This window comes from Poromitra crassiceps, assembly GCF_964638095.1.
Source record: "Poromitra crassiceps genome assembly, chromosome: 10".
In the NCBI taxonomy this organism is placed as follows: Eukaryota; Metazoa; Chordata; class Actinopteri; order Beryciformes; family Melamphaidae; genus Poromitra; species Poromitra crassiceps.
This window is the reverse complement of record NC_139631.1, coordinates 32,352,901-32,377,400: the sequence shown is the minus strand read 5'-3', so window position 1 is coordinate 32,377,400 and position 24,500 is coordinate 32,352,901. Positions and strand designations below refer to the sequence as shown.

Below are 24,500 nucleotides of genomic sequence, written 5' to 3'. Positions count from 1 at the left end.
CGAAAAGATCCTTTTTCTTCCAGTGGGGCCACACATCAACATAGCGGTATTTCAACGATGGCCACAAATTATGTAATTGTTATACATCCGTCTTCATTAGAAGGATCTCAGAAGGATCTCAGGGGAACGAGGCTGAATGGGTCCGCGGAGAGGACAGCGGTCGTGTTGTAAAGAGGGGCGATATACGTAATGCAGAGAAAAGACCTCTCACTTTGAATGAAATGGATGAGTCTGCTGAATTAAGATGATAGCTGTGACAGGGGCCCGAGCTTATGAAGACATATTGCGGAAAAGTTCCAGTAGTTTCCTCCAGGTTTTTAATTGCTATCTCATGGGAGGGAAAGCAAGGTAATGTGCACAGATTACACTGCTCTGTTTATATCGCTCCTAATTGTGTTCATACTTTGCATATCAACGGTTCAATTAAAACCATATTGCAGTTTAGCAAGAAACAGCCTTTATGTCTAAATAGCACCCAAACCAAAACTTTGAGGTACGTGTAGTCGTGTACAAGCTGCAAACTAAATCTGAACTTTGGAACGGAGCACAGTGTCACCATGATATTCAATCTATCATATTACTTACGTTGGATAACATTCAGCACTCTGAGAAGGTTGAATCTGGTTTGGGTTTGAAGAACAGAAAAAGACTGGAAAATGGTCCTGTTATCAGACTATTGTCTATTGTTAGGCAAGTGATCACTGATCAGTAATGTCAAACAAAAGCTTTGTGTGTTTACTAAAGCAAGGTAGGAAAACAAAAACAATCTATTTAACGGGAATTGATCATCGGTGCAATCAGCAGGTCTTGAGTAAGGTAATCATCTCAGTATCTACAATGTTGAAACTACAAAGCTTACGTGCAGAGCTCAAATATGCACGCTTTTCCCGACTAATACGAAACAAATGTGGGCAACATTGAAGAGCGAAATGATGGAGTACGGTACAGTACAACAATGGAGAGAGAGAGAGAGAGAGAGAGAGAGGTTGAATTACAGTGCAACAATGGAGAGAGAGAGAGAGAGAGAGAGAGAGAGAAAGAGAGAGAAAGAGAGAGAGGTGGAGGCACTTAGTGATGTTGGGAGAGAAGGGAAAGCCTGATCGGTGCAGTGGGAGGTCAACTCCATTCAGAAAGCCACACATGGAAAAGACATCAAACTGATGTTCAAACAAGAACAGAATCCTCCTCCATCAGCTGGATTCCCCATGGCACTACAACAAAATCCTCCTCCATCAGCTGGATCCCCCCATGGCACTACATGGTAAAAAGTGATTTGCACTGGGAATAGGAGGAAAGCGAATTCTTTCACTTCCTGATTTATGTCTACTTTTTGATTGCCTTTACTTGCCACTAGTCACAGTTATTCCACCGTTGAGTGGAGGAAGCACACAGTGCAGTCAGCTGCTGAACGGTTTGTCTTAAGCCTTTGGGAGAGGCAGAGGCAGGCAGTTTGTAAGGCGAGGCGGCGGAGGCTTGACGATTTATATTAAAATTTGAAATGCGTCGTCAATTTGATCAGATCTTTAGTCATCTTTTGATTTTGAATGTGTTGATCTAAATGTTACAATGCTGTCTCTACAAATGTGTCTTTAACCCTCACTGGAATATGCAGGAATATGGAATATGCAGCTAAAAGTGATTTGATTGGTCAATTAAAAAACAAGCTAAGAAAATGCAACTTTTGAGAACGAGGTCATCCTAAAGGGCACATTTTAACAGACGGACGGTCAAGCAAATCAGGACGAACTTTGACCTCATGCAATAAACCAGAGAGTGACCAACTCCGTCAACATGGTTGCATGTCTATCAGATCATAATTTGACTATCATAGTTGGAATCATAGTCATTCTTTAAATGATTTTGACAATGAAGTATAGGGGGATCGGCTGGAGTGACTGTCTTGTTCAGATGTGTTCAGATAGCTAACTGTATGTGTCTTTCTGCTATTCAAAGCCAGTCAATGTTCAAAACCCAATCAGTAGCTTCATTAAGAAAACAAAACCTCATAAGAGCATTGTCCCCTAGTTCAATGGTAAAATTGAGAAATTAATTAAAGAAAGACATCATTAACCGTGCAAGGCAGCTGGATTCCCGCGAGATCATGAGATCACAATCATAAGCCATTTGGCAGCATCAGGTTAAGAGATCATGGCCTATAAACATTTTTTAAATCCAAAATAAAGAATGAAAGACAACCGTTTACTTTTGATTTACATAACTGGCAAAGCAAAGAGAATTTAAAAATCGATGTGAGAGAATTATAAAAGGTTGACAGCCAAAGATCACAGTAATACATCAAGGCCATAGGAGTTTATTAAAAGATGCAGCTGAAACAGCAAATTGAATTCCTTTTTTTGTCGGTTCAGTCAAAGCGCTGGCACTGAGTAACGCAGCTGGTTCTTTATAGTTCGAACAAAGATAAAAGACAGCCTGTCTTCACCACACACAGAGGTCTCTGAATCAAAGGTGAATATGGTCTTAAGCTCAGCTCTCTGAAGAACTCTTGGTCCAAAGATGTGTTTGGCCTGCGTTCTGTTTCTTTAAAAAAATTACAAGGAGTCACTTATTGGCCTCAATACCAAGCTCATCAATTAATCTACCTGCCAGGAGATGTTTCCAAAGGACTGAAAATCAGTCAGAAGTTGGCTCAGTTAAAATTCTCCCATGCCACATTCAAATGTATGAAAGCTCATCGTAAAGGTTGCACCCTCAGACACCCCCAGGGCCCAGAGTGAGGAATGGAACAGTGCATACACTTTGCGGCATGATGGGTGTGCCCCAAGGGTCTATCCTGGGACCTCTACTGTTATGTCTGCTATGAATTATTTGCCAGCCATCTGCATGGGGGCTAAAGTCCAAATGTACGCCGATGACCAAACAATTTATATTCAGGCAAACCGTAAGCTAGCAAGCTGCTCATAAACTCACTACTCATGGTTCATGTATACCCAAGGGTAGCTCTGGGACTCACATTAATGTCTTAAAACAAAATTAATCTGATCCTGAGCTCCATGTCCCTGCATCTTTCAAGAAACTGAGTAATTGACATAAATATAGATAAATACTACAAATTAACTTAATGCGTTGCACGAATGCACACATAAAGTCTCTGAAGCAGAGTCGGAGTGGCATGCTATGATGTTGATTATCCTCCGGCAGGAACATTTTAGACATAACTGCTCGGCCACAGAGGCTGCAAAACTTTATCTCAATGTTTCCTCTGAAACACTAAAGCCCATTTAGTGTACAAACAGAGGCTCTTAAAGTGCTGGCTAGATAGACAACCTAACATCCACCAACATGTTCTCCAAGTAGGACCTCCTCAGACGCATGTCTCATAATCAAGCTACTTCATGGCAGGGCTCCTCCACCACTTAGTGCTTCTATGAAACAGAAAAGCAGTAGATCCACAAAGTCTGCCCTGAGAGGAGTCTGTATAATCCCACTCAGCATGAGCTCATTCAGCTTCTGTCTTCTAAAGTTGGAGCCTCTCATTTCTGGACACTTTGCCAACTGACATATGCAACTGCTATTGTAATAAACAAAACAAAAAAGACTCAAATCAAATGTGTGAATACATTCCCTTTTATCCCAACTCCAATGCTGCTACTTTCTATTCGCTTTCTACAGTTTTTGGTGGTGGCGCTTGTTTACGTGTTACTTTGTTGTCTGCTTATGTTATTTTCTTCCGTGTTTAGATGGTTTCATGTCAGTTTATAATCTAATGTGTCTCTATCTGCTTCAGTGAATCTGCAGCTCTTTCTTGACCTGTGTCAGTACCTTGGGAGGGGGAGGGGGGGAGCTACTTTGCCTTAGTGTCATGTGCAACTTTCTTCTTTGCCTGTGTATTTAATTGTGTTTTTGTCTGTATAGTGTCTGCCTTCTTCCTGAGACTTTAAATGCCACTCTTTTTTAACATCATGCCCAGGTACTGCAAAACTATAGCTGTTTTTTTTAACATCATGCATGCATGTTGATTAATATGATCTGTCTCTGCAAAAAATAAACCCAATACAGTAAAGTAATAGTTCTACAAAATGCAACTCTATCCTATAAATCACATAGTAAAATATGAACACAATGTTATTGTAACCATTGGTAACACTTCCCAGTGGTCTGGCGCATATTAACCTATGGAAAAGTATTGTGAGGATATGATAAAATTATGCATTAGGTAGGTTTTCATTAAGCTCTTACACAGTGTCATTGTGCACTTACAATAACTTTCCATACACTGTCTGGAGTATGGCCATTGTAAACAGAGTGTTATTATGTAACCTTTAGTTCCGAGCATCATGCCAGCATCATTTAAAAATGGATGCTACAGTATAGACTCTGATTGCATAGTCACTTCCATATGCAGGAGATGGGATGCAGTGCGAGCAAAATCTGATGCTCTAGTTGAAACAACCTCTTTAAAATCCCCCATCCTCAAATTCCCCTCTCCCGAGGGAAGTCCGAGGCTTCCAGCTAATCCAATTCAACCGGTCGGTACACAACACATCCACTTCCAGGGGGGGATAAAGGAGGCAAAGAGGAGCCCATCTCCCAGCAAAGACTCTCTCCCAGGGAGGAGTATATACACTGAAGTAGAGTTTATTTTCTTTTAGCCTGGGTAGATCAAAGAGCAATGCTGGCCGAGGTACAGCCAACAGACCAGGTTTGGGGGTTTGGGGGGGAGGGGCTAAATGCTGATCACCTCGGTCATAGGTAATCCCTGGATAACTTCGACAAACATGAGCATGTGACTTCATCCCTTCCGTGTTCCATCGTTGTGTAACCACAAATAATCGTCATCATATTATCAAATTCAGGATCTAAATACCCTTATCATATCATTTTCACATTTTGTGTCATTTTGTTTTAACATGTTCTGCAGTTTCCTGTTTTCCTGTCCCACAGTGCTTTCGGTGCACGTTTGTGACCCGACGGCATGTTCTGCTCACAAAAAAACACACACCCCACAAAATACAAACACACACACACACACACACACACACGCACACACACGGCAAGATACATCCATCCATGGTCGCTCACCTTGTGCTTGTGCAAGTCTTAGGGAGCAGGTGCAACAAAGTATAGTCCAAAGAATCAGAACTCTCCTGTGGGAAAGAGAGGACAAGTTGACAAAATGCTAACAAAAGGCAGACAATCAAGTTCTAAAAGTTATACATTTTGGACAGATTTTTGTCAGAATTCACGAAAAGGTACAAGCCCGAGCTATAACATTGTGAACATGAAATTACATAACATACTAAAATGATAGGTTTAACTCTTTTACCATATCCTCCCAACGTGCAGCCCTTTTCGCACCACGCCTGCCACAGTGGTCAGACTGACCTACTGCGGAGGCTGATCATGCTCAAAGTATCTGTTTCAAGTCACGGAGTGTTTTCTGATCTTGTCACCAGACCAAATAAGCTACCCCGCAGCAGGCTGGCTGCCCTCACACACTGTCTCTGACCGTCCACATCCTAAAGCATGTATCACGAAGAAAAACTTCCGTTTCCAATTAAGATTAACATCTCAAATCAACACAAACATGCTGAGCCCCAAAACGCATTATAGGCCTGGCTGACAGTGACATTTTAGGTTTTATTATATGCTCTCGGTATCTCTAAAATGCATGTCGTATTTCTATAACAAAAACAGACGTGTTTTTAGCTTGACGGCCATGCAATTTTGAGTTTATCCCCCAAGGGATTTGGAAGGAGGGGAATAGCATTTTCTCAACCCATAGCAGACCATGTAATCATCCAATTGAAGTATACACAGAACATGAAAATCATCAAAATCGGAGTTCCAAGGCTTTGACACAGCAAGATTTATCTGCCCACATAGTTCCATCTATCATCAGACAACACAGCAAATAGTGTTAATAAATGTTTGATTTACAATTACACTTATTTAGAGGTGGAAAAGTGTTGATTGGAGTGTCGCTTGGTTCTCGCGTAGAGCCGATTTGGCTCTGGAGCGGCGCAAACTATCTGAAAGTGTTACATTAACTCGGATGCTTGTGAGCTTACACAAACACTGGCACATAGTGTTTATTGTTACACTCTTGGACTTACAGTTAATGAATAGTGATGAGTTCCCTGCGTTGCTAAGCGGAGAGGCCCGTTTGAAGCAGTCAGAGGAGCACACTGTATAGCATGCAGTGGTGTTTGATGATGTGGTGCAGGCCAATAGTTTCAATGACAGTGTTATCTCAGCTCAGGACCATGTGTGCCATCGCCTAAGTGGTTACAGCAAAGCACTGTGTCCATCATCTGTTTCAAAGCGTTTACTTTGGTGGTTTCCCTTACACACAGCCGAGTCCTCCCAGTGACCTATAGTATACTATACAGCCTTGTGCCAGGGGGTTTGGAGACACTGCAGTGCTACTCCAGCACGCAGAAAATAGCAGAGGGCCACCGGTCAACCACAGACACTGACTTCTGGTTGAAGCTGGGATACTTTGAGTTTTTATTCCACCCGCTTATACCTATTATGTCCCAACCGCTGCTCTCACACTGCCATTAGAAAGGGGGTGTGCGGTTTGTGTGACCAAGTCTCTGGGATGTACAGTACACAATACAGTACAGTACAGCTGGCCTATATGATGCAACATTTTCAGTCCCCCCCCCCCCCCCCCCCCCCCCCCCCCCCCCCCCTATCGGGCTGACCGGGCCAACCAGCAGAGGGAGATGCACAGCAGGGAGGAGAGAAAAGAGGGAGGGGAGGGATGACAGGATCTTCCCCTCCTCTCATACATCCCACTGATCCCACTCAAATCAGTCCCAGATCAGATCATTGGCAGTTCATTCTGATACAAGCAGCAGCAAGACACAACTTCAACTACAGTACAGCAGACTAGTACACGGGCTTCCCCAAATGTCTGAAGAAGGGGGGAAATTGTTCCCATGTAGCCTATTAAAAGACATTTCAGATTTAGCAGCATTATTTTTTAGAATCTGAATTTCAAAATAATACTAATACTAATACTAAAGGTGCACACACTATTCTGCAACACATCATAGCCTATAGCAGAAGACCTATAGTAAAGTGATTTATTAAAAAGAAATAACTACTACTACTACTATTACTACTACTACTACTTCTTCTACTATTACTACTACTACTACTAATATTAATAATAATAATGATGATTATGATAATAAATGCACAGCCTATTACAACATCAGAGTCGCGATCATATTTAAACTATAGTCCTGAATACCACTTTCAAAGCATGCAACTGATTCATAGTGAACGTGCAGGTGATGCACACACGACTTCTGCGTAATAACCCACAAAGAGAGGAAAGCTAGTTTGTTTGGACAGTTAAAATCCAGCAACTCACCCCCCGACTCCAGCTGTTTTGAGTTTGGAGTGCGGGGCATTGTCCGGCTCCATAGCGGTTACTTCATTCTTTCTTGAGAGTTTTTACTACAGTCCAGACGTGGCAGAATTGCGCAAAGTTTTTCCATTCCAGGTGTTCCTTGGGGGAGAGCGCAACGCGTGAACACTGACAGCGGGAGCAAAAACAAAAAACAACAGCAGCAGCAGCAACAACAACGACAACAAAAATCAAGCAGAGTCAGATATCGCAATGCAAAGGCTGCTTTCTGTCATTGTCTTGTCCCGGTGGCAGTCTTCCTTTGTGACACCAAATTTAAAAAAGACGCTCTGGAGAGCTCCACCTGTGCGTTTTTACGCGCGTTTTGGAAACTATACGGTGACAAGTCCAAAGAGTCCAGCTTCCCGGGAAACCGTAGGACAAGATGACGATCGCCGTGTGTTTGTGTGTGCATGTATGTGCGTGCGCGCGCGTGTGTGTGTGTACGTGTGTGAGTCGACTTCCCAAAATGAAAGTTTATTGTGGAGCGAGGGAAATCTTGAGAACCGGGGAAACGGGGAACACCTCCCTCTCTCTCTCTGTCGCCCTCAGCTGACATCCAGGGAAACAAAAAAAGTGTACGATGAGAGTGTGTAACGAGAGGAGAGAGACAGAGAGACCAACCTAGTCCCAGGGTGAAGGTTGTTGAAGGTGTAACAACAGCAGCAGCACTCTCAAATTGAACGTGCAGCATCATCGCCATTCGCCACCATGCCTTGCTGCTGGTGCAAGGCAGAAAGTGCTGTCTCAGCATGTATGCCGTTAACATGTGTTGTTGTGGATTGATTGTAGTCGACTTCCTGAAGGAGAGCCATGAGAACGAGGTGCAGCCAACATCTGCCAGTTCATGGAGCTTCAGCTTCCAGTGGGTTAGCTCCGAGCTCAGTTTGTGCAGCCAATGCGGAAGTAACGTAAACCTGCATTCTTTCGAATGGCCTGCAGGGGGCGACTCCACTGACTGCAAAAATAAGTTACATGGAAGTGAATGGGAAAATGGGCACACTTCTACTTACTTCTCACTATTATGGCCCCAGTAAACACTTAATGAGTTTATGGCCTCCATCGGCAGTTTCAAGTCTTCTTCAATACAGCATGATCAAGTAAAATAGGTGATAGAAAAACGATGTTTTGGGGCGTGATTGACAGGTCGTCTGACGCCTGTCCAGTGATCACCGATCAATCACGGATCAATAGCAGGCGCGCTGTGGCTTTTCTCTTCCAAATTCACGTCACTTCTGGCTCCAAATAACCAATATGGTGACTGTGAAAATGCCAACCTCAAGGCTTCAAAACGGGCGTCCAAAAACCAATGGGTGACATCACAGTAGCAATGTCCATATTTAGCTTATACGGTGGGAGCTCCAGAGGAATGACAGATGCAGTGCTGTTCGCATTTCACAACTGCTCTGTCTAGGTCAAGCTGCACCAAAAGAGAATATATGTTTGAGATTTTGCTCTGAAATCATGACTATAAGGCAGTGATTCTCAATGTGGGGTCTGGGGACCAGCATGGGTCCCTGAGGAGGTTGATGATTTGGTAAACTTCAGTATTAATTTACAAGAAATTAACACAATTAGAGAATGTAGAAGAATGTGTTTTCACTGTCATCAATAAATCATTGAACTCTGGACAAAATCATATCTAACAATAAAAAATATTCTCAGATCAAGAGACGTCTCATCAAATGGGGGAGTCCGTGGCTGTAACGTGGACTAAATTAGGCGTCCTTGATATGAAAAACGTTGATAATCACTGATATATAGGAATAACCATTTCATTTCATCTGGTGCAATTTTAACCAGTAATCCAGTTTTTGTCCCTTGTCTTGTAACTTCAACCAGCAGCATCCACTACTTCCGCCCCTGCTGCCTGTGAGTGCTGGGCTGGCCTGCAGGGCTGCAGTGTGTGTGCTGTCGTGTGCTGTGAAATTCCTCTGCCAAAGAAAGTCCTCATTGACCCGCCTTCAGCAAACACGCTATGACAGTGTCCAGGGGAGACCCAACAGAGCAGCGATTCAGCTGCCTTGCAACAGGATCCCTCCTCCTCACACAGAGCGCCTCAGTCCGTCCTGCACAGGGCCAGGAAGGAAAGGGAGCACAGCACCTTGAAAGAGCACTTCCCATGGACCTGTCTGAGCTGCGTCGGATGTTAGCTTTTGTTACCGCGCGTTTTATTCCGCGGACAAGAGAGGCAATGTCCTGGCAGTCTGGAAGAGTGCAAAGGATCTGCTTTCTGCCGGGCTGAGGTGGTGTACGGTTTCTGCAGGGCACAGCGACATTATTGCAGCTCCCAAACTGGGTCCACACAGTAAATTTGACTTTCCCACCTAAAATGTAACCAGCTGTATAATTCCGTGCCAAGCTGGCACACCAGAGCGGCGCTATATAGTCGCTTGTAGTCGCATCGCTGGTCGCTTGGTGCTGCAGCTTGATTGGCTGATCTCTTGCCGGTGTCCACCCGCAATGCCGACCACCCGCAATGCCGACCTTAGGTTTAGGCGTGGGGGGTGGGAGAGGTTAGGTTTTGGGTTAGGGTCTGGGGGAGGTTAGGTTTAGGCATGGGGGAGGTTAGGTTTGGCGTGGGGGCTGGGAGAGGTTAGCTCCACCGACACGCTGCACGCCGCCTCGCTCAACTGGTTCTGCTTGTGGCCTATCGGCATTGCGACCTGTCGGCACTGCGGCCTGTCGGCACATAGACGCGGCACCCTCTTGCCTGTCTCTCGGTTTTAAATTGGTCGAGTTGAATTTGGCCCCTCCTCTTGTCGCTATATCGTCCGCCGCCAAGTATCCCAGCATGCTTTGGAAGGCGACGAGGGACGCATCCGATACAAAATGAATGGGCAACAGCGACTGCAAGTGGCTAAATTAGCTGTGGTGTGCACGAGCCGTAACCGTGCATTCACACCAAGGCGAAAGTTTGCGCTCGTCAATTAATTGGCAAAGTTGAAAAAATTAGACTCGAAACGAACAGGCGGCAAGGTGCAAATTGTGTCGTTCGCGCTGCTAACATTAGCGTCACTCGTCTCATTTTGCACCGCCCGGGGCGAAATCACACCTACTTGTGTGCGTTTGCATTGGCTTTGTGTACGTAATGTCGTCGCGCCACTTTGCGAAAATCGCCTCAGTGTGAATGCCCAGTAAGACCAACAATCTTTCCAAATATCGTTCCTTGGGAGACAAATTGAGGTCTAATGTTCGTCAGATTGCTGCTTGTTGACATGAAAACGTTTGGGAGGCTCCGGCCTGTGGGATGCTGTGTCTCTCAAGGCAACAGCAGCACAATATTATCGCAGATTTCCTACCTGACTGCACTTCCAAAATTGGTCCAAGCCAAGCAAAGACCTTCCATTCCCTCTTGGGTCCATAATTTGCCAAAAGCCTGTTTCATGAAACCATGAAGGAGTTCTGGTGGAAAGAAAAATCATACAACAAAACGATATAAATTATGATTATTATTTTTTTACACAGAAAGACCCGGAAGCCAGTTTGTATTAGTGTTTTACGAGCTGATTTTCTTCCACTCATCACAATATGACTGGCATCCTGCTGGCCCTCGTCTATAACCATTGACAGGTGTGGATAGGCTCTGCGACTGTTTTGATTCCAGACCAGTGGCGGGTAATAGAAGTCAGCTGGCCTTTATACCCTGACAGTACAATGGATATTAAGAAGTTCAGTGTCTACAGGAAATTGGAGGATTTTCCTGCAGACAGAGTGTCAAATGTAGCCAGCACCCCTATACCAGATCCATATGAATCATATTTACTTAATAGAGCAGTCGCACAATTTATGAGCAACATTTGGTTATACACAATAAAGAAGTCCTATCTATGGGGATTTATTCCAATAGTCGGCAGCTGTAATTTCTGAGATTAGCAAAAAAATCAAAAGACCCCAGGGGGAAATGATCGTTAAGACTGGCGTCTTTATTCTGTATTCTCTCTCTCTTCTTTTGCAACGGGCCTCAAATAAATCTAAGATAAAAACAGCGTATAGGCGATATAGCCTTTCATGTCAGGCTCTAGTGATGGAAAATCATATATGATAAACACAGGGCCTTTTGTTTTGCTCCATGCATGTCTTGGGGAATTGGGGCCAGCTGAATGCAGCAACCTCTGTCCAGGCACAGCTGGATCCAATAAGACCTTGCCCCCGTGCTCTGTTTACCCACTCCATACATTCAAACAGGAAACTCGGGGGACACTTCTATTCGTTTGAGTTTGCTGGAGTCCAAATTTGGAAATTATATTCCAGTATCTCTGTAATACAACATTTGTTATACAATGTTTCCTCTAAATGAAACCATATATCTTTTACTTTTGTCTTTCCAAGGCCATGAAGGTTATAGCTCAAAAAAATAAGTAAATACTTGGATGGATGAATTAATTAATCAATCAATCAATCCACAAACAAACAAATTAATTAATTAATATATATTTCATAGACAGACAGATACATAATAGATAGATAGACAATTTATTATTTTTTACACATGAGGAAATATTAAAAGTGCTACATGTTTTATTTGAACAACAATAAATCATTACAAACAAGATATTCACAGAGAAGACTGGCAGCCTCTTCACTGCATAATATTACATTGTGTGTCACAGGATCAGATTTGGTGGGAAAGCTCCTTTACGGCATAGAGGAAGATTGTTTTACGGCACAAAACAAGAAGAGGGCGCTGTTCTAGGACATACAAAAGCTCAAACTTTTGAAATAGACAGACAAATAGAGTTTTCATGAGGGCTTACTGCTGATTTAATTAGCTGTGCTGAAGTCCTTCCAAGTCGGAATGTCTAGATCCTAATGATGAGTGTGTTAAAAAAAATCTCTTTAATGAGGCATCACCTACTCTTTAGAAATGGTGGTCGTCCAAAAACAAGACATTGCTATGAGTTACCACATGTTAGGTGGTGCTTTTCTTTTTCTTTTTCTTCTTTTTTTTTTTTTTTTTGCATTTTTGTGAATGGCTGCTCTGTGGATTTCTACATTTGTATTTTATTTTGTATTTTCTATCCTCATGTTCCACTGACATGTTGTGGGGTTAAGTACATGCATTTTATATTTACTTGTGGGAACAGGCGTGTTCCTCCTGTCAGTCATGTGAGGTGCAGCCTCAACGCTGCAGCAGTTGACAGTTTCCTCTTTACATCACGATGTACAGTATGGACGACGTCACAAATCTGCGCACTTAAAGCACACGCTCTATTTCCATTCGAGTGATGTGGCAAGCTGAGATTCTCATTTCTCTCTTTTCAAACGTAAGAACGACAATCATAGTCAGTTTGAAGAGACAAAAAAGACAAAAAATGCAAAGTCTGACCTTTGTGGAAGGCCACATTAGATGACTAGCAGTTCCTCACCCCGTGGAGCTACAGAAAGACGGGTGCTGCTGCCAAGTCAGAGGCATTGTTGTCGTGACATTTGAGTGGAGGATCAAACCACTGATGAATAATCCATATTCTGCCAAATGTCAAACTGCAGCATGAGCCATTGTTCAGGGAAGAGACACTACATTTCCATTTACCATTATCACACGGCTGCGTCGCATGCTGTATTCACCACTATCACACGGCTGCGTTGCATGCTGTATTCACCACTATCACACGGCTGCGTCGCATGCTGTATTCACCACTATCACACGGCTGCGTCGCATGCTGTAGTATTCACCACTATCACACGGCTGTGTCGCATGCTGTATTCACCACTATCACACGGCTGTGTCGCATGCTGTATTCACCACTATCACATGGCTGCGTCACATGCTGTATTCACCACTATCACATGGCTGCGTCACATGCTGTATTCACCACTATCACATGGCTGCGTCACATGCTGTATTCACCACTAACACATAGCTGCGTCACATGCTGTATTCACCACTATCACATGGCTGCGTCACATGCTGTATTCACCACTATCACATGGCTGCGTCACATGCTGTAGTATTCACCACTATCACATGGCTGCGTCACATGCTGTATTCAACACTATCACATGGCTGCGTCACATGCTGTAGTATTCACCACTATCACATGACTGAGTCACATGCTGTAGTATTCACCACTATCACATGACTGAGTCACATGCTGTAGTATTCACCACTATCACATGACTGAGTCACATGCTGTAGTATTCACCACTATCACACGGCTGAGTCACATGCTGTATTCACCACTATCACATGGCTGCGTCGCATGCTGTAGTATTCACCACTATCACACGGCTGCGTCGCATGCTGTAGTATTCACCACTATCACATGACTGAGTCACATGCTGTAGTATTCACCACTATCACACGGCTGAGTCACATGCTGTATTCACCACTATCACACGGCTGCGTCGCATGCTGTATTCACCACTAACACATGGCTGCGTCGCATGCTGTATTCACCACTAACACACGGCTGTGTCGCATGCTGTATTCACCACTATCACATGGCTGCGTCACATGCTGTATTCACCACTATCACATGGCTGCGTCACATGCTGTATTCACCACTATCACATGGCTGCGTCACATGCTGTAGTATTCACCACTATCACATGGCTGAGTCACATGCTGTAGTATTCACCACTATCACATGATTGAGTCACATGCTGTAGTATTCACCACTATCACATGACTGAGTCACATGCTGTAGTATTCACCACTATCACACGGCTGAGTCACATGCTGTATTCACCACTATCACATGGCTGCGTCGCATGCTGTAGTATTCACCACTATCACACGGCTGCGTCGCATGCTGTATTCACCACTAACACATGGCTGCGTCGCATGCTGTATTCACCACTAACACATGGCTGCGTCGCATGCTGTATTCACCACTAACACATGGCTGCGTCGCATGCTGTATTCACCACTATCACATGACTGAGTCACATGCTGTAGTATTCAACACTATCACATGACTGAGTCACATGCTGTAGTATTCACCACTATCACACGGCTGCGTCGCATGCTGTATTCACCACTATCACACGGCTGCGTCGCATGCTGTATTCACCACTATCACACGGCTGCGTCGCATGCTGTATTCACCACTATCACATGGCTGCGTCGCATGCTGTAGTATTCACCACTATCACACGGCTGCGTCGCATGCTGTATTCACCACTAACACATGGCTGCGTCGCATGCTGTATTCACCACTAACACATGGCTGCGTCGCATGCTGTATTCACCACTAACACATGGCTGCGTCGCATGCTGTATTCACCACTATCACATGACTGAGTCACATGCTGTAGTATTCACCACTATCACATGACTGAGTCACATGCTGTAGTATTCACCACTATCACACGGCTGCGTCGCATGCTGTAGTATTCACCACTATCACACGGCAGCGTCACATGCTGTATTCACCACTATCACATGGCTGTGTCGCATGCTGTATTCACCACTATCACATGGCTGCGTCACATGCTGTATTCACCACTAACACATGGCTGCGTCACATGCTGTATTCACCACTATCACATGGCTGCGTCACATGCTGTATTCACCACTATCACATGGCTGCGTCACATGCTGTAGTATTCACCACTATCCCATGGCTGAGTCACATGCTGTAGTATTCACCACTATCACATGACTGAGTCACATGCTGTAGTATTCACCACTATCACATGACTGAGTCACATGCTGTAGTATTCACCACTATCACACGGCTGAGTCACATGCTGTATTCACCACTATCACATGGCTGCGTCGCATGCTGTAGTATTCACCACTATCACACGGCTGCGTCGCATGCTGTATTCACCACTAACACATGGCTGCGTCGCATGCTGTATTCACCACTAACACATGGCTGCGTCCCACTAACACATGGCTGCGTCGCATGCTGTATTCACCACTAACACATGGCTGCGTCGCATGCTGTATTCACCACTATCACATGACTGAGTCACATGCTGTAGTATTCACCACTATCACATGACTGAGTCACATGCTGTAGTATTCACCACTATCACACGGCTGCGTCGCATGCTGTAGTATTCACCACTATCACACGGCTGCGTCGCATGCTGTAGTATTCACCACTATCACACGGCAGCGTCACATGCTGTATTCACCACTATCACACGGCTGCGTCGCATGCTGTATTCACCACTAACACATGGCTGCGTCGCATGCTGTATTCACCACTATCACACGGCAGCGTCACATGCTGTATTCACCACTATCACACGGCTGCGTCGCATGCTGTATTCACCACTATCACACGGCTGTGTCACATGCTGTAGTAATTGCAAAGGCAGAGCACAAACTCGAACAGAATTATGTGTGTACTGAAGCGTTTATGGATAGATGGATTGAATAGATTAACGATTGGCCAGTCACATGGTCTACTGCCAATATGAAGGTTCCCCCTCATCACAGCTACAGAAAAACAGTTAGTAAAACCTAAAATGAGATTTTATTTTATTTGCAAATTTTTATTTCATTATCCATTATTCAGTTTTATTTTGTTATCCTGAATGGTGTGTTTTAATGGTCGAAGGAAACACTGAATGCCTGTACGTATTTGGCACGAAAATGGTCAAATTTGAAAATATGGAATATCGGCACAAAGTATCAAACATTAGCAGTTTCAGTCCAAAAATATTGGTATTGTTTTCAAAAACCCATATTTGTCGGACCCAAATGGACAGACTCATTTAGAGCAAGAATGTACGAGCAAGAAGAATCAATCAAACGTAGGCCTATTTCAAAGATGCTCTGATGAAGAAGTTGTATAGGGAGCTGAAGATTGAAAACAGCTTATTTGTACAGCATAGCCCCCTTAGGATCTACAACCCCTACTTACCACATTCCCTCCACGTCTCAAGTTGAAGTGAATTCATGACTTATCTGTCACATGCAGGTAATGGCAGCTATTTGCTGTGGTTTGCGTGTACTTTGCATGCGTCATGGTGGGAGCAGGAGCTTATCCAATCTATAAATTGCCCCTGGCTCTGGCCGAGCCTCAGGAAGGCGTTACGGTGAGCCGGCGGGCCCCACAAAGAGCTCTCACTCCAGCGCTACATCTCACAAATCCAGGGCCCTCTTTCCTCCTCTCATCTCCAGCCAGGCCTGTCCACAGCCATCGACCCCTCTGCCACGGCCCAGTGTGGGGGCCAACATCAACTTCCTCTCCTCCTCTCGCCATTTACTCACAGGAGTCCAGGAGATGAAGACCGAGCTCTTAGTCCAGATGTTGATGGAGAGAACGCTGCATAGTTTCTCATAGTTCTTAATGAAGAACCTGATTAGTTGATCATAGATTTCAAAAACATATTCTGTAACACTTTCTATGAAGGTCTTGGCTATAATGCATTATGAGCACAAAGGCGCGGACTGCATAATCGGGCACGTCGGGCAAATGCCCGGTGGCCTGGCCTGGCCTGGCCTGCAAAAAAAAAGTGCCCCCAGTCAGGCCACTCACTGAACAGCAGGCCAGACTGGTTTACTAGTGGTTTTATTACTTTATTCAGGGTTAAAGTGGGTGCATCTCATTGTAAAATTGGACTCGGACTTCAAACGGCCCAAATCTGGCTTCAAACGGCCCAAATTGGGCTTCAAACGGCCCAAATCTGGCTTCAAACGGCACAAATTGGGCTTCAAACGGCCCAAATTTTTCGCGCGTCGGCCCGTATCGGCCTGGCCTGCTTGGTATCTAATGCCCGGCCTGAATTATAATCCCAGTCCGCCCCATAACACATTATAATGTATTTATAAAAGGCTTTATAAAACTCTTTATACATGTTTATAATCATGCATGACAACTTATAACAAGGCTGATAAAGTATTATAAGTGGTGGACATAATGTATTATAAGTTCAGCATTCATAACGCTTTGTATCTCCATGCCAAAGTGACAACAGTGTTGGAAAGAATCATCCTTTTAGTTTTACACTTTACTTAACCCATTTCAGACGGGATGACGTTCGCGTCATTCTCCCTTTAAAGACGGGATGCCGTTCGCGTCAATATACCTTTGAAGACGGGATGACGTCTACGTCAATTTGTAGTTTAGCTGTAGTTTTTCGCCTATTTCCGGTCTCTAGGCAAATGAAATCATTCAGAAAACACACGTGGGGTCTCGCAATGCATTCTGGGATTGTTTTGGGAAGGAAAAGTTTTTTTTTTCTTCACTTTGAGCGGATCTGTTAGAGCGATGGAGGAAGAAAATAATATTAGCGAAGGAAGCGATTTTGAAGACGCGGAATATTCTGAACATTCCACCGTTGATGAAGAGTTAAATGATGACCCAGTTACAGACCCCGATTGGCAGCCCTTGGACAGAGATCAGTGGGTCAGAACTATGTTTCAGGATGACGATGAGTCTGACGAAGAAGACCAATTCGAAGGCTTCCATGGAAACTGGGTAACGGAGCAGCGCTGTTACCGTCCTGTGCCGGTCAAAGCGTTCAAAAGGGTGCCCGGGGTGAAAAGCGGTGTTGGCTTACAAGCCGATTCCACACCTCTATTTTCTTTCGAGAAAATTTACACGGAGGAAATGTGGGACCGTCTTGTCACGGAGACGAACCGATATGCCGACCAGAGACGCACAATTCCCCCAGCCAAAAAAGCAGCCAAGTGGACCCCGGTAACAGTGAAAGAAATGAAAACATTCATTGGGCTGTGTCTCGCCATGGGGATAATGAAACTTCCCGTCCGAAGAGAGTACTGGCGGCTATCCAAAAACATCTTCAAAACCAACTTCGGCCAGAATATGTCCCGGGACCGATTTGACGCCATTTGGAGGTAGGCTAAGAACAATAATATTATCCTTGTTATTATAACCATTGCGTGATATAGATGCGCCCCATTGAATAGGATGCGCTATATAAATAATAGTAGTTTGATAGATAAAATGTAACATTAGTACCATTGTTATGATGCCCTAAGGGAAATGAAATATATTGCAAATGTATTAGAGGTGTAGTGGGAGTATTGCCATAGTAGCGAGCTTATACACTGGGGTAAGAAACCCCTGCTGGGCTCGGCTGCTACACCTATTGTGTGTGGGCAAACACCTAGTAGGCCTATTGTTATTCAATTGTCAGGAATGTGGAGAGAATGCGCTTCACTCTTTGCACCAAGACAGACACTGCACTTAGACAGACCCTGTAACCCTCAAGTGTAACTAACCTATATAATGATATAGCCTACAATTTTTCATTTCATCCAAGATGTGTCTACTTGTATATAATATACAATACAATATACAATATTGTATACAATATACAAGACATTATATTGTTTATAATATATTGTAATATGTGTCTAATTACCCCCCCTCCCCTACCCCCCCTCTTCCATCCTCCCCTCTCTCACCTCTTCAGATACCTTCACCTCCAAGATAACAACGCACGAGGCGACCCAGCTGATAAGCTCTGGAAACTGCGCTGGTACCTGGACTTCCTGAACCAGCGCTTCCAGGACCTCTATGAGGTCAACGGCACAGTCAGCATTGACGAATCAATGATCAAGTTCAAAGGCAGGCTTGGCTTCCGGCAATACCTGCCAATGAAGGTACTGCTGATTGATTGATCAAATTGTCTCACCTCTATTTTGCCTATGTAACCTGCATCTTTTGGTAATGTGTGAAATAAACATTCATTCATTCATTCATTCCAGCCAACCAAATGGGGCGTGAAGGTTTGGGTGATGGCGGAGAGCTCAACAGGCTACGTTCCGCACTTCAAAGTAAGGAAAAAAATCAGCACACCAAGAATATGCAAATATGTATTCTGTAATGTGTTGTTATTTGAGTGACCTTTCAAGCACCCAAGGCCCTTCCTCAGACTTGTGTTTCTTCTTGCAAACTCCCCAGGTGTACACAGGACGTGAAGCGGCGCCGCAGACGGGCCTGGCACAGCGCGTGGTGCTGGACCTCGCCAAGCCATACAATGGCACCTTCCTGTCCATTTATATGGACAACTTCTACACCAGTGTAGAACTCCTCCAGGAGATGAACGGCCTTTTCCTGTACGGCTGTGGCACCCTTCGGGCCAATAGGAAGGGGCTGCCGAAGGACCACAGCCTGACAAAGAGGGCTGCGCTGGGGAAGCACGAGTTCCGGGTGGCACAGCAGGATGACCTCACCTTCTGCGTGTGGCAAGACACAAAGACGGTGATGGTCTTGTCCAATCACCATGACCCCAGCGCAACAGGGACTGTAAGGCGGAGGAGAGATGAGACCCACCGGGCTGATGTGGTAGTGCCCGCTTGCCTGGCGGACTACCAGAGCCACATGAAAGGTTTGTTTTACAGATTTATGTTTTATAAACAAAAATTAAAATACTGTAAGCTTATATTCACTGAGGTCATTTGAGTGAAAATGTACGTATGTAAACAGAGTTCCATGTGTGTTCCAGGTGTGGATCTCCTCGACCAGATGATTGGATACTATGGTTTCGATCATCGGTCAAAGAAATGGTGGCGGCGTGTGTTCTTCTGGGGCCTGTCTGTGTCGTGCTACAACGCCTACGTTGCAGCCAGGTCTGTTGGAGGAAGGCACAAACATTACAAGGACTGGCTGGAGACCTTGCTGGAGGAGCTCATCACACCGGTGACAAGGAGGGCCCCTCCTGTGATCCCTCCTCCTTCTCCTCCTCCTCCTCTGTCCCCAGCTTCCAGACCAGCCTCTCCATTTGGCTCTCCTTCCACTCCAGAGAGCAGGGGAGCCTCCCCAGCACCAAGCACATCGAGCAGGGCAGCCTCCCCAGCACCCAGCACGTCAGGAGAAGCCACAGGTCCCCCAATGCACGACTTCGGGAAGGTGTTTGAGAAGCGGAAGCTCTGCAGGGAGTGCCAGTTGTTGCTGGACAAAAAAGATGTAGTAGGCAGTGGGCTAACTGTGTATGGCTGCATACAGTGTGACCTGCCTGTCCACATTGAGTGTTTTGGAAAACACTACAGACATTTTTTGTAAGTGTTTGCTAAACACTAGCTGACACTTTAGACACTTGCCCCTTTGATGGTAAATGGACTGCATTTTTTTTTATGGTTGCAAGGTGACACAAGGGGGCAGTGTGGAGCACATTTTTGATTTTATTTGAGTGGTTTGGAGTGATTTGTTGCTTGTTTTTTCATACGTTTTTTAGTTTTTTAAAAAATTTCTGTGTTTACAGCAATATTTGACAATGCTATTGAATTGTCATACCAATAAACACCTTTTACAAGGAAAGCCACATGTGTCAGCTCTCAAATGCCTTTTAAAGTGTGTTTTTATCTTCTACAGAGGCTGAGATATCACTATTTTAGTAGGCGTTGACATTTCTATGAAAAGTTCAGGATTTGGGGGTCTATTATCAAATCGGACTTAGGTTTTAGAGGCTATTTTTTAGGCGAAAATAGGCTGAAATGGGTTAAAGCCAGCAAATACTGCTCATAAGTCCTCGTAACTGTGTTATAGTATCATACAATTGCTAAAAACCTTATCGTGCTGTCACTTTACATAAAGCTCACAAAGTCATGCTATAGCTTATTTATTGATGTTTATTATAATACACTAGGTGGCGGAGCGCTTTGGAAATCAAAAATACGAATGCCCAGAGCGCTTCCAAAGCGCACAGACACAAAGCGCTCAGAGTGCTGATCCTTGATTCTGATTGGTCGGTTGAAAAAAAGTGATATTGATGAGCGCTCTTCTACAAAGGTTGAACTGTTTTTTTTCTCTACTTGAGGCATCCAGAGCACTGCAAAAAAAAAAAAAAAACGCTAGCCGTCGGCGCAGAGAGCACTGAAACACCAGGCACGCTGCTGGGTCGAGGAGCGCTCCTACTGCATCTTCACCATAGAACACGAAATGCAGAAAGGCGCTGCCTGGCAGCTATAATAAAACGCTTTCTGTGGACATGGCTCCTTATGAATGTGCTCATAATGGATTATTATAGACGTGACCTTCATAGAAATTGTTATCAAATATCCGTCTCTATAGCACCACTGGCATATACAGCGGTTATAATTAGCCAACCACAAAGCTAGGCAATGTTTCAGGCTTTGCACCGTGTCTCCGCTTGGAAAAACATGTTGGATTCAAAACAAACAAACCTCCATTGGTCAAGCTGCCGCAGTAACATCGATTTGGACGGACTAGACAAAACAAATGAGTGTGTACCTGCGGGTCAGTACAGCAAGCCTGAACGGGCCAAAACAGAGAGTGTGCTGTTCCATCACCGCTCCACCACCCCCGGGCTTCCGTAAACACAAACACACACACCACCTTGGTTTCTAAATGCAGGAAGGGGGGAACAGGTCCACTGTACACACACACACACACCTGCACACACACACACACACACACACACACACGGTCCTCTTCGTCCACTCCTTCATGTCGTACACAGACTAAGATTGTTCGAACGGCACGCATCCTCAAAATGGGTACAGTCTGTCCCAGAGCACTTTGCTGTTAATGTTAGAGGTGGTGGAAATGACGCAGTGTGGCGCCGCAGTGAACTGCTATGCTGTTTGGAACTGTATGAAAACACAACCTTGTCCTGACTGGCTGGATAAGGACTGTTTTGTCCCAGACATCCCTAGAAGTCTTTCCCCCGCCCCCTCTTTTTAATTCTGTTTCATGCACAAAGCAATGTTTAAAATGGACTCCATCGTCATCTAGGGGAGAGTGGGGTGAGTTGTGCCAGTGGGGAAGTTGTGCCACCCCTTGTATCTAGAAAACCATAGAAGAAATTGGTCATCACCCAAGCCCCCAGGAATAGCGCTGGGCTTTGAAGCCATTTGAACATGCTGGCGAAGCTCTGTATTGCAAGTCACGTGACGCCATGCAGCCCAGAAAGGAAAATTCCCATCCACTTGCATGGGGACTCCGGCAGCTGTTAAACCCAGGGGAATTTTTTCCGGGTGTCACTCAAAGTATAAAACGACTCTTTTAATTATCAACTAATTTTTTATGGGGCAATTTTTTCTTCAGAAGGCACTAAGAGCCGTATACGGGGGTATTTTCTTCTTGTAATACAATCCATGGGTGGGAGGGGTGGGAGACGTCATGGAACACGTCATGGCACACATGCGCACTTCGCCTTGGGCTGCATAGTCAGGAAGTAAAACCAGGAAGAAAAAGCCCCCATGATGGCTTCATGCGCCAATGAGCTACCTCCGTCCGAATGCATGGGTGGGCGTGGCAGGTCCCCTATCCAGTTCTTTTAATACATCCATGATCTGACCACACATTTTTGACGAGGCATCCATTTTACTCACTCTGCAAAGAAGGGAGGCAGATGGCACAAGAGCTAAGCACATTTAAGTTCAAAAAACTGTTTTTTGCCTCTCAAAGTAAATTTTTTATGATCAAGGTTTATTGATTGTTGTGTCTGAACAATTATAGACAAGCTTGAAAACATTTCACACATGTGTTAGTGTTTTAGTAAGCTACAATATGAGGCTATGCTGTTAGCATGATGTTAGCTCCAAACCAGCTATATGATACAAGTTTGTTAAAATGGTGGGGATGGGGTGATTTGTGCCAAAAGGCCTGGGTTAAGTTGTGCCAGTGCAGTTGCAGTTGATTTAGTGAAATTTTATTTCATTTTGTTCTTAAATGTTTAAATAGACCTTGTTGAAGAATATTGCAGTATTGTAAAGCCTGGCTCTGTGATAGTTGATTTTGTTCATTTTGAACATAATTTTTATTTCTGAAAATGTTAAATATGTAGGTCAACTGCTGCTACCGTTTAGCCTTGTTTAACCCTGTTATAGTACACTGGACTTTAGTGTTATCTTTATTTTGTCTTGCTTTGATATAGCATTACAGTATATGAGATGAAAATGTTCTGTTTTACTTCAGTAATCAATGGCACAATTTACCCCAACGTATTCTCTCCAAAGGCACAACTTACCCCGCACCGGGGGCAAGTTGTGCCAAGAGACCACTTTTTTAAGAATAGCCATATTTTTTTAACAGTTTATTTAAGATCCAAAGGGAGTGTTCCCAGTAGTGCACAACATCCTGAAATATATTTACATATTGTAGTTGGAGGCATTACTGTCATGCCCTCACTTTAAAGACACCTCAAGTAAAAAGTGGCACAACTCACCCCACTCTCCCCTACACACTGACGAAAAAAAGTTGAAAAAGTTCAAGTTTGACCTGCCCCAGTTGCTATGTCAGAACAGAGAAACGTTCAGGCCCTGCAAACAGACATTGAGACTTGATGCTGTATGTACGTACTGTGTTTAAAGTGGAAAGAAGTTGAGTCCCCCAGCGCTGGAAATTCAAAGGAAGTCTGAATCACTGAACCTCCCTTAGGTAACCATTGTTCAATTCAGTTGTTTTTCCTTTAAGCCCTAAATCAGAGTCAATAAATCAAAGTGCTCCTAACTTTACATTTTCCCCACGGTGCCATACTGGGGCCCCGGAAGTGAGTTCCCCATTCAGTTTCTCCATAGACATTTCGAAAAATCCTTATACAATGAGTTTTAAGGCTGGAACCAAGCCAACCCGTGACCTACATTACAGTACTGAATCGTGAGTGACCATAAAAATTTCGGTTGGAGCACAAATTAAAAAAATTACATATTTATATTTATTTTTATTTATTTATTTGCTCCAAGTGAAATATTTTATGGTCACTCACGATTCAGTAGGTCACGGGGTGGCTTGGTTCCAGCCTTAAAACTCGTTGTATAAGGATTTTTCGAAATGTCTCTGGAGAAAATGAATGGGGAACTCACTTCCGGGGCAAGACATGTCACGTGACTGTTGAGCTATATACCAGAGTGCACTATATATTTGTGGTACTTCAGTCATAAAAATGCATTGATTTTGTTTTCTTTGGTTCACTGAGTAGTATACCTATCTAAAGGGTATAGCCTATAAGTAAGTAGTTCAATTATTGTGCACATTTAAAGTTGTGAATATTCACACAACCTCACTGGATGCAGCTGATAGGAGAAGTCAGCCTTTGACTATAACCTGCTGGTCACTGATTGAATTGTGCGTTTTATAGGTTACAGTCCCCCCTCAGGCCCCCTGCTGGCAGGGCCTGCCAGTTGTTTAGCTGTTCAGTTTGTTTTTTTAAGTAACACCAAATGGCATGCTCTCACTACTGGCTGAGTCTTAGTAATGTGTGTCAGCTTTGCAACTGCAGT

At 44.3% G+C, this 24,500-nt stretch overlaps 2 protein-coding genes across 3 annotated transcripts in view; one reads left to right on the top strand and one right to left on the bottom strand.

Moving 5' to 3' along the window:
• Positions 1-7,456, bottom strand: part of col27a1b (collagen, type XXVII, alpha 1b) — a 79,367-nt gene extending 71,911 nt beyond the window's left edge. For both annotated transcript variants that reach the window (XM_083645088.1, XM_083645089.1), the window contains exons 1-2: positions 7,346-7,456; positions 5,041-5,105 (exon numbers count right to left, since the gene is read on the bottom strand). In XM_083645088.1, coding sequence (XP_083501214.1) covers positions 5,041-5,105; positions 7,346-7,398 — 118 coding nt within the window. In that variant the 5' untranslated portion in view covers positions 7,399-7,456. The remainder of the gene's footprint in view (positions 1-5,040; positions 5,106-7,345) is intronic.
• A 10,247-nt stretch (positions 7,457-17,703) lies between these two features.
• LOC310784389 (piggyBac transposable element-derived protein 5-like) lies at positions 17,704-20,369 on the top strand (the record flags this gene model as incomplete). The annotated part of the gene is made up of 3 exons (XM_083645396.1): positions 17,704-17,817; positions 19,249-19,645; positions 19,763-20,369. The coding sequence occupies 3 exons, from the start codon at positions 17,704-17,706 to the stop codon at positions 20,317-20,319; spliced, it is 1,068 nt and encodes a 355-aa protein (XP_083501522.1). The 3' UTR covers positions 20,320-20,369.
• Positions 20,370-24,500: the final 4,131 nt, after the last annotated feature.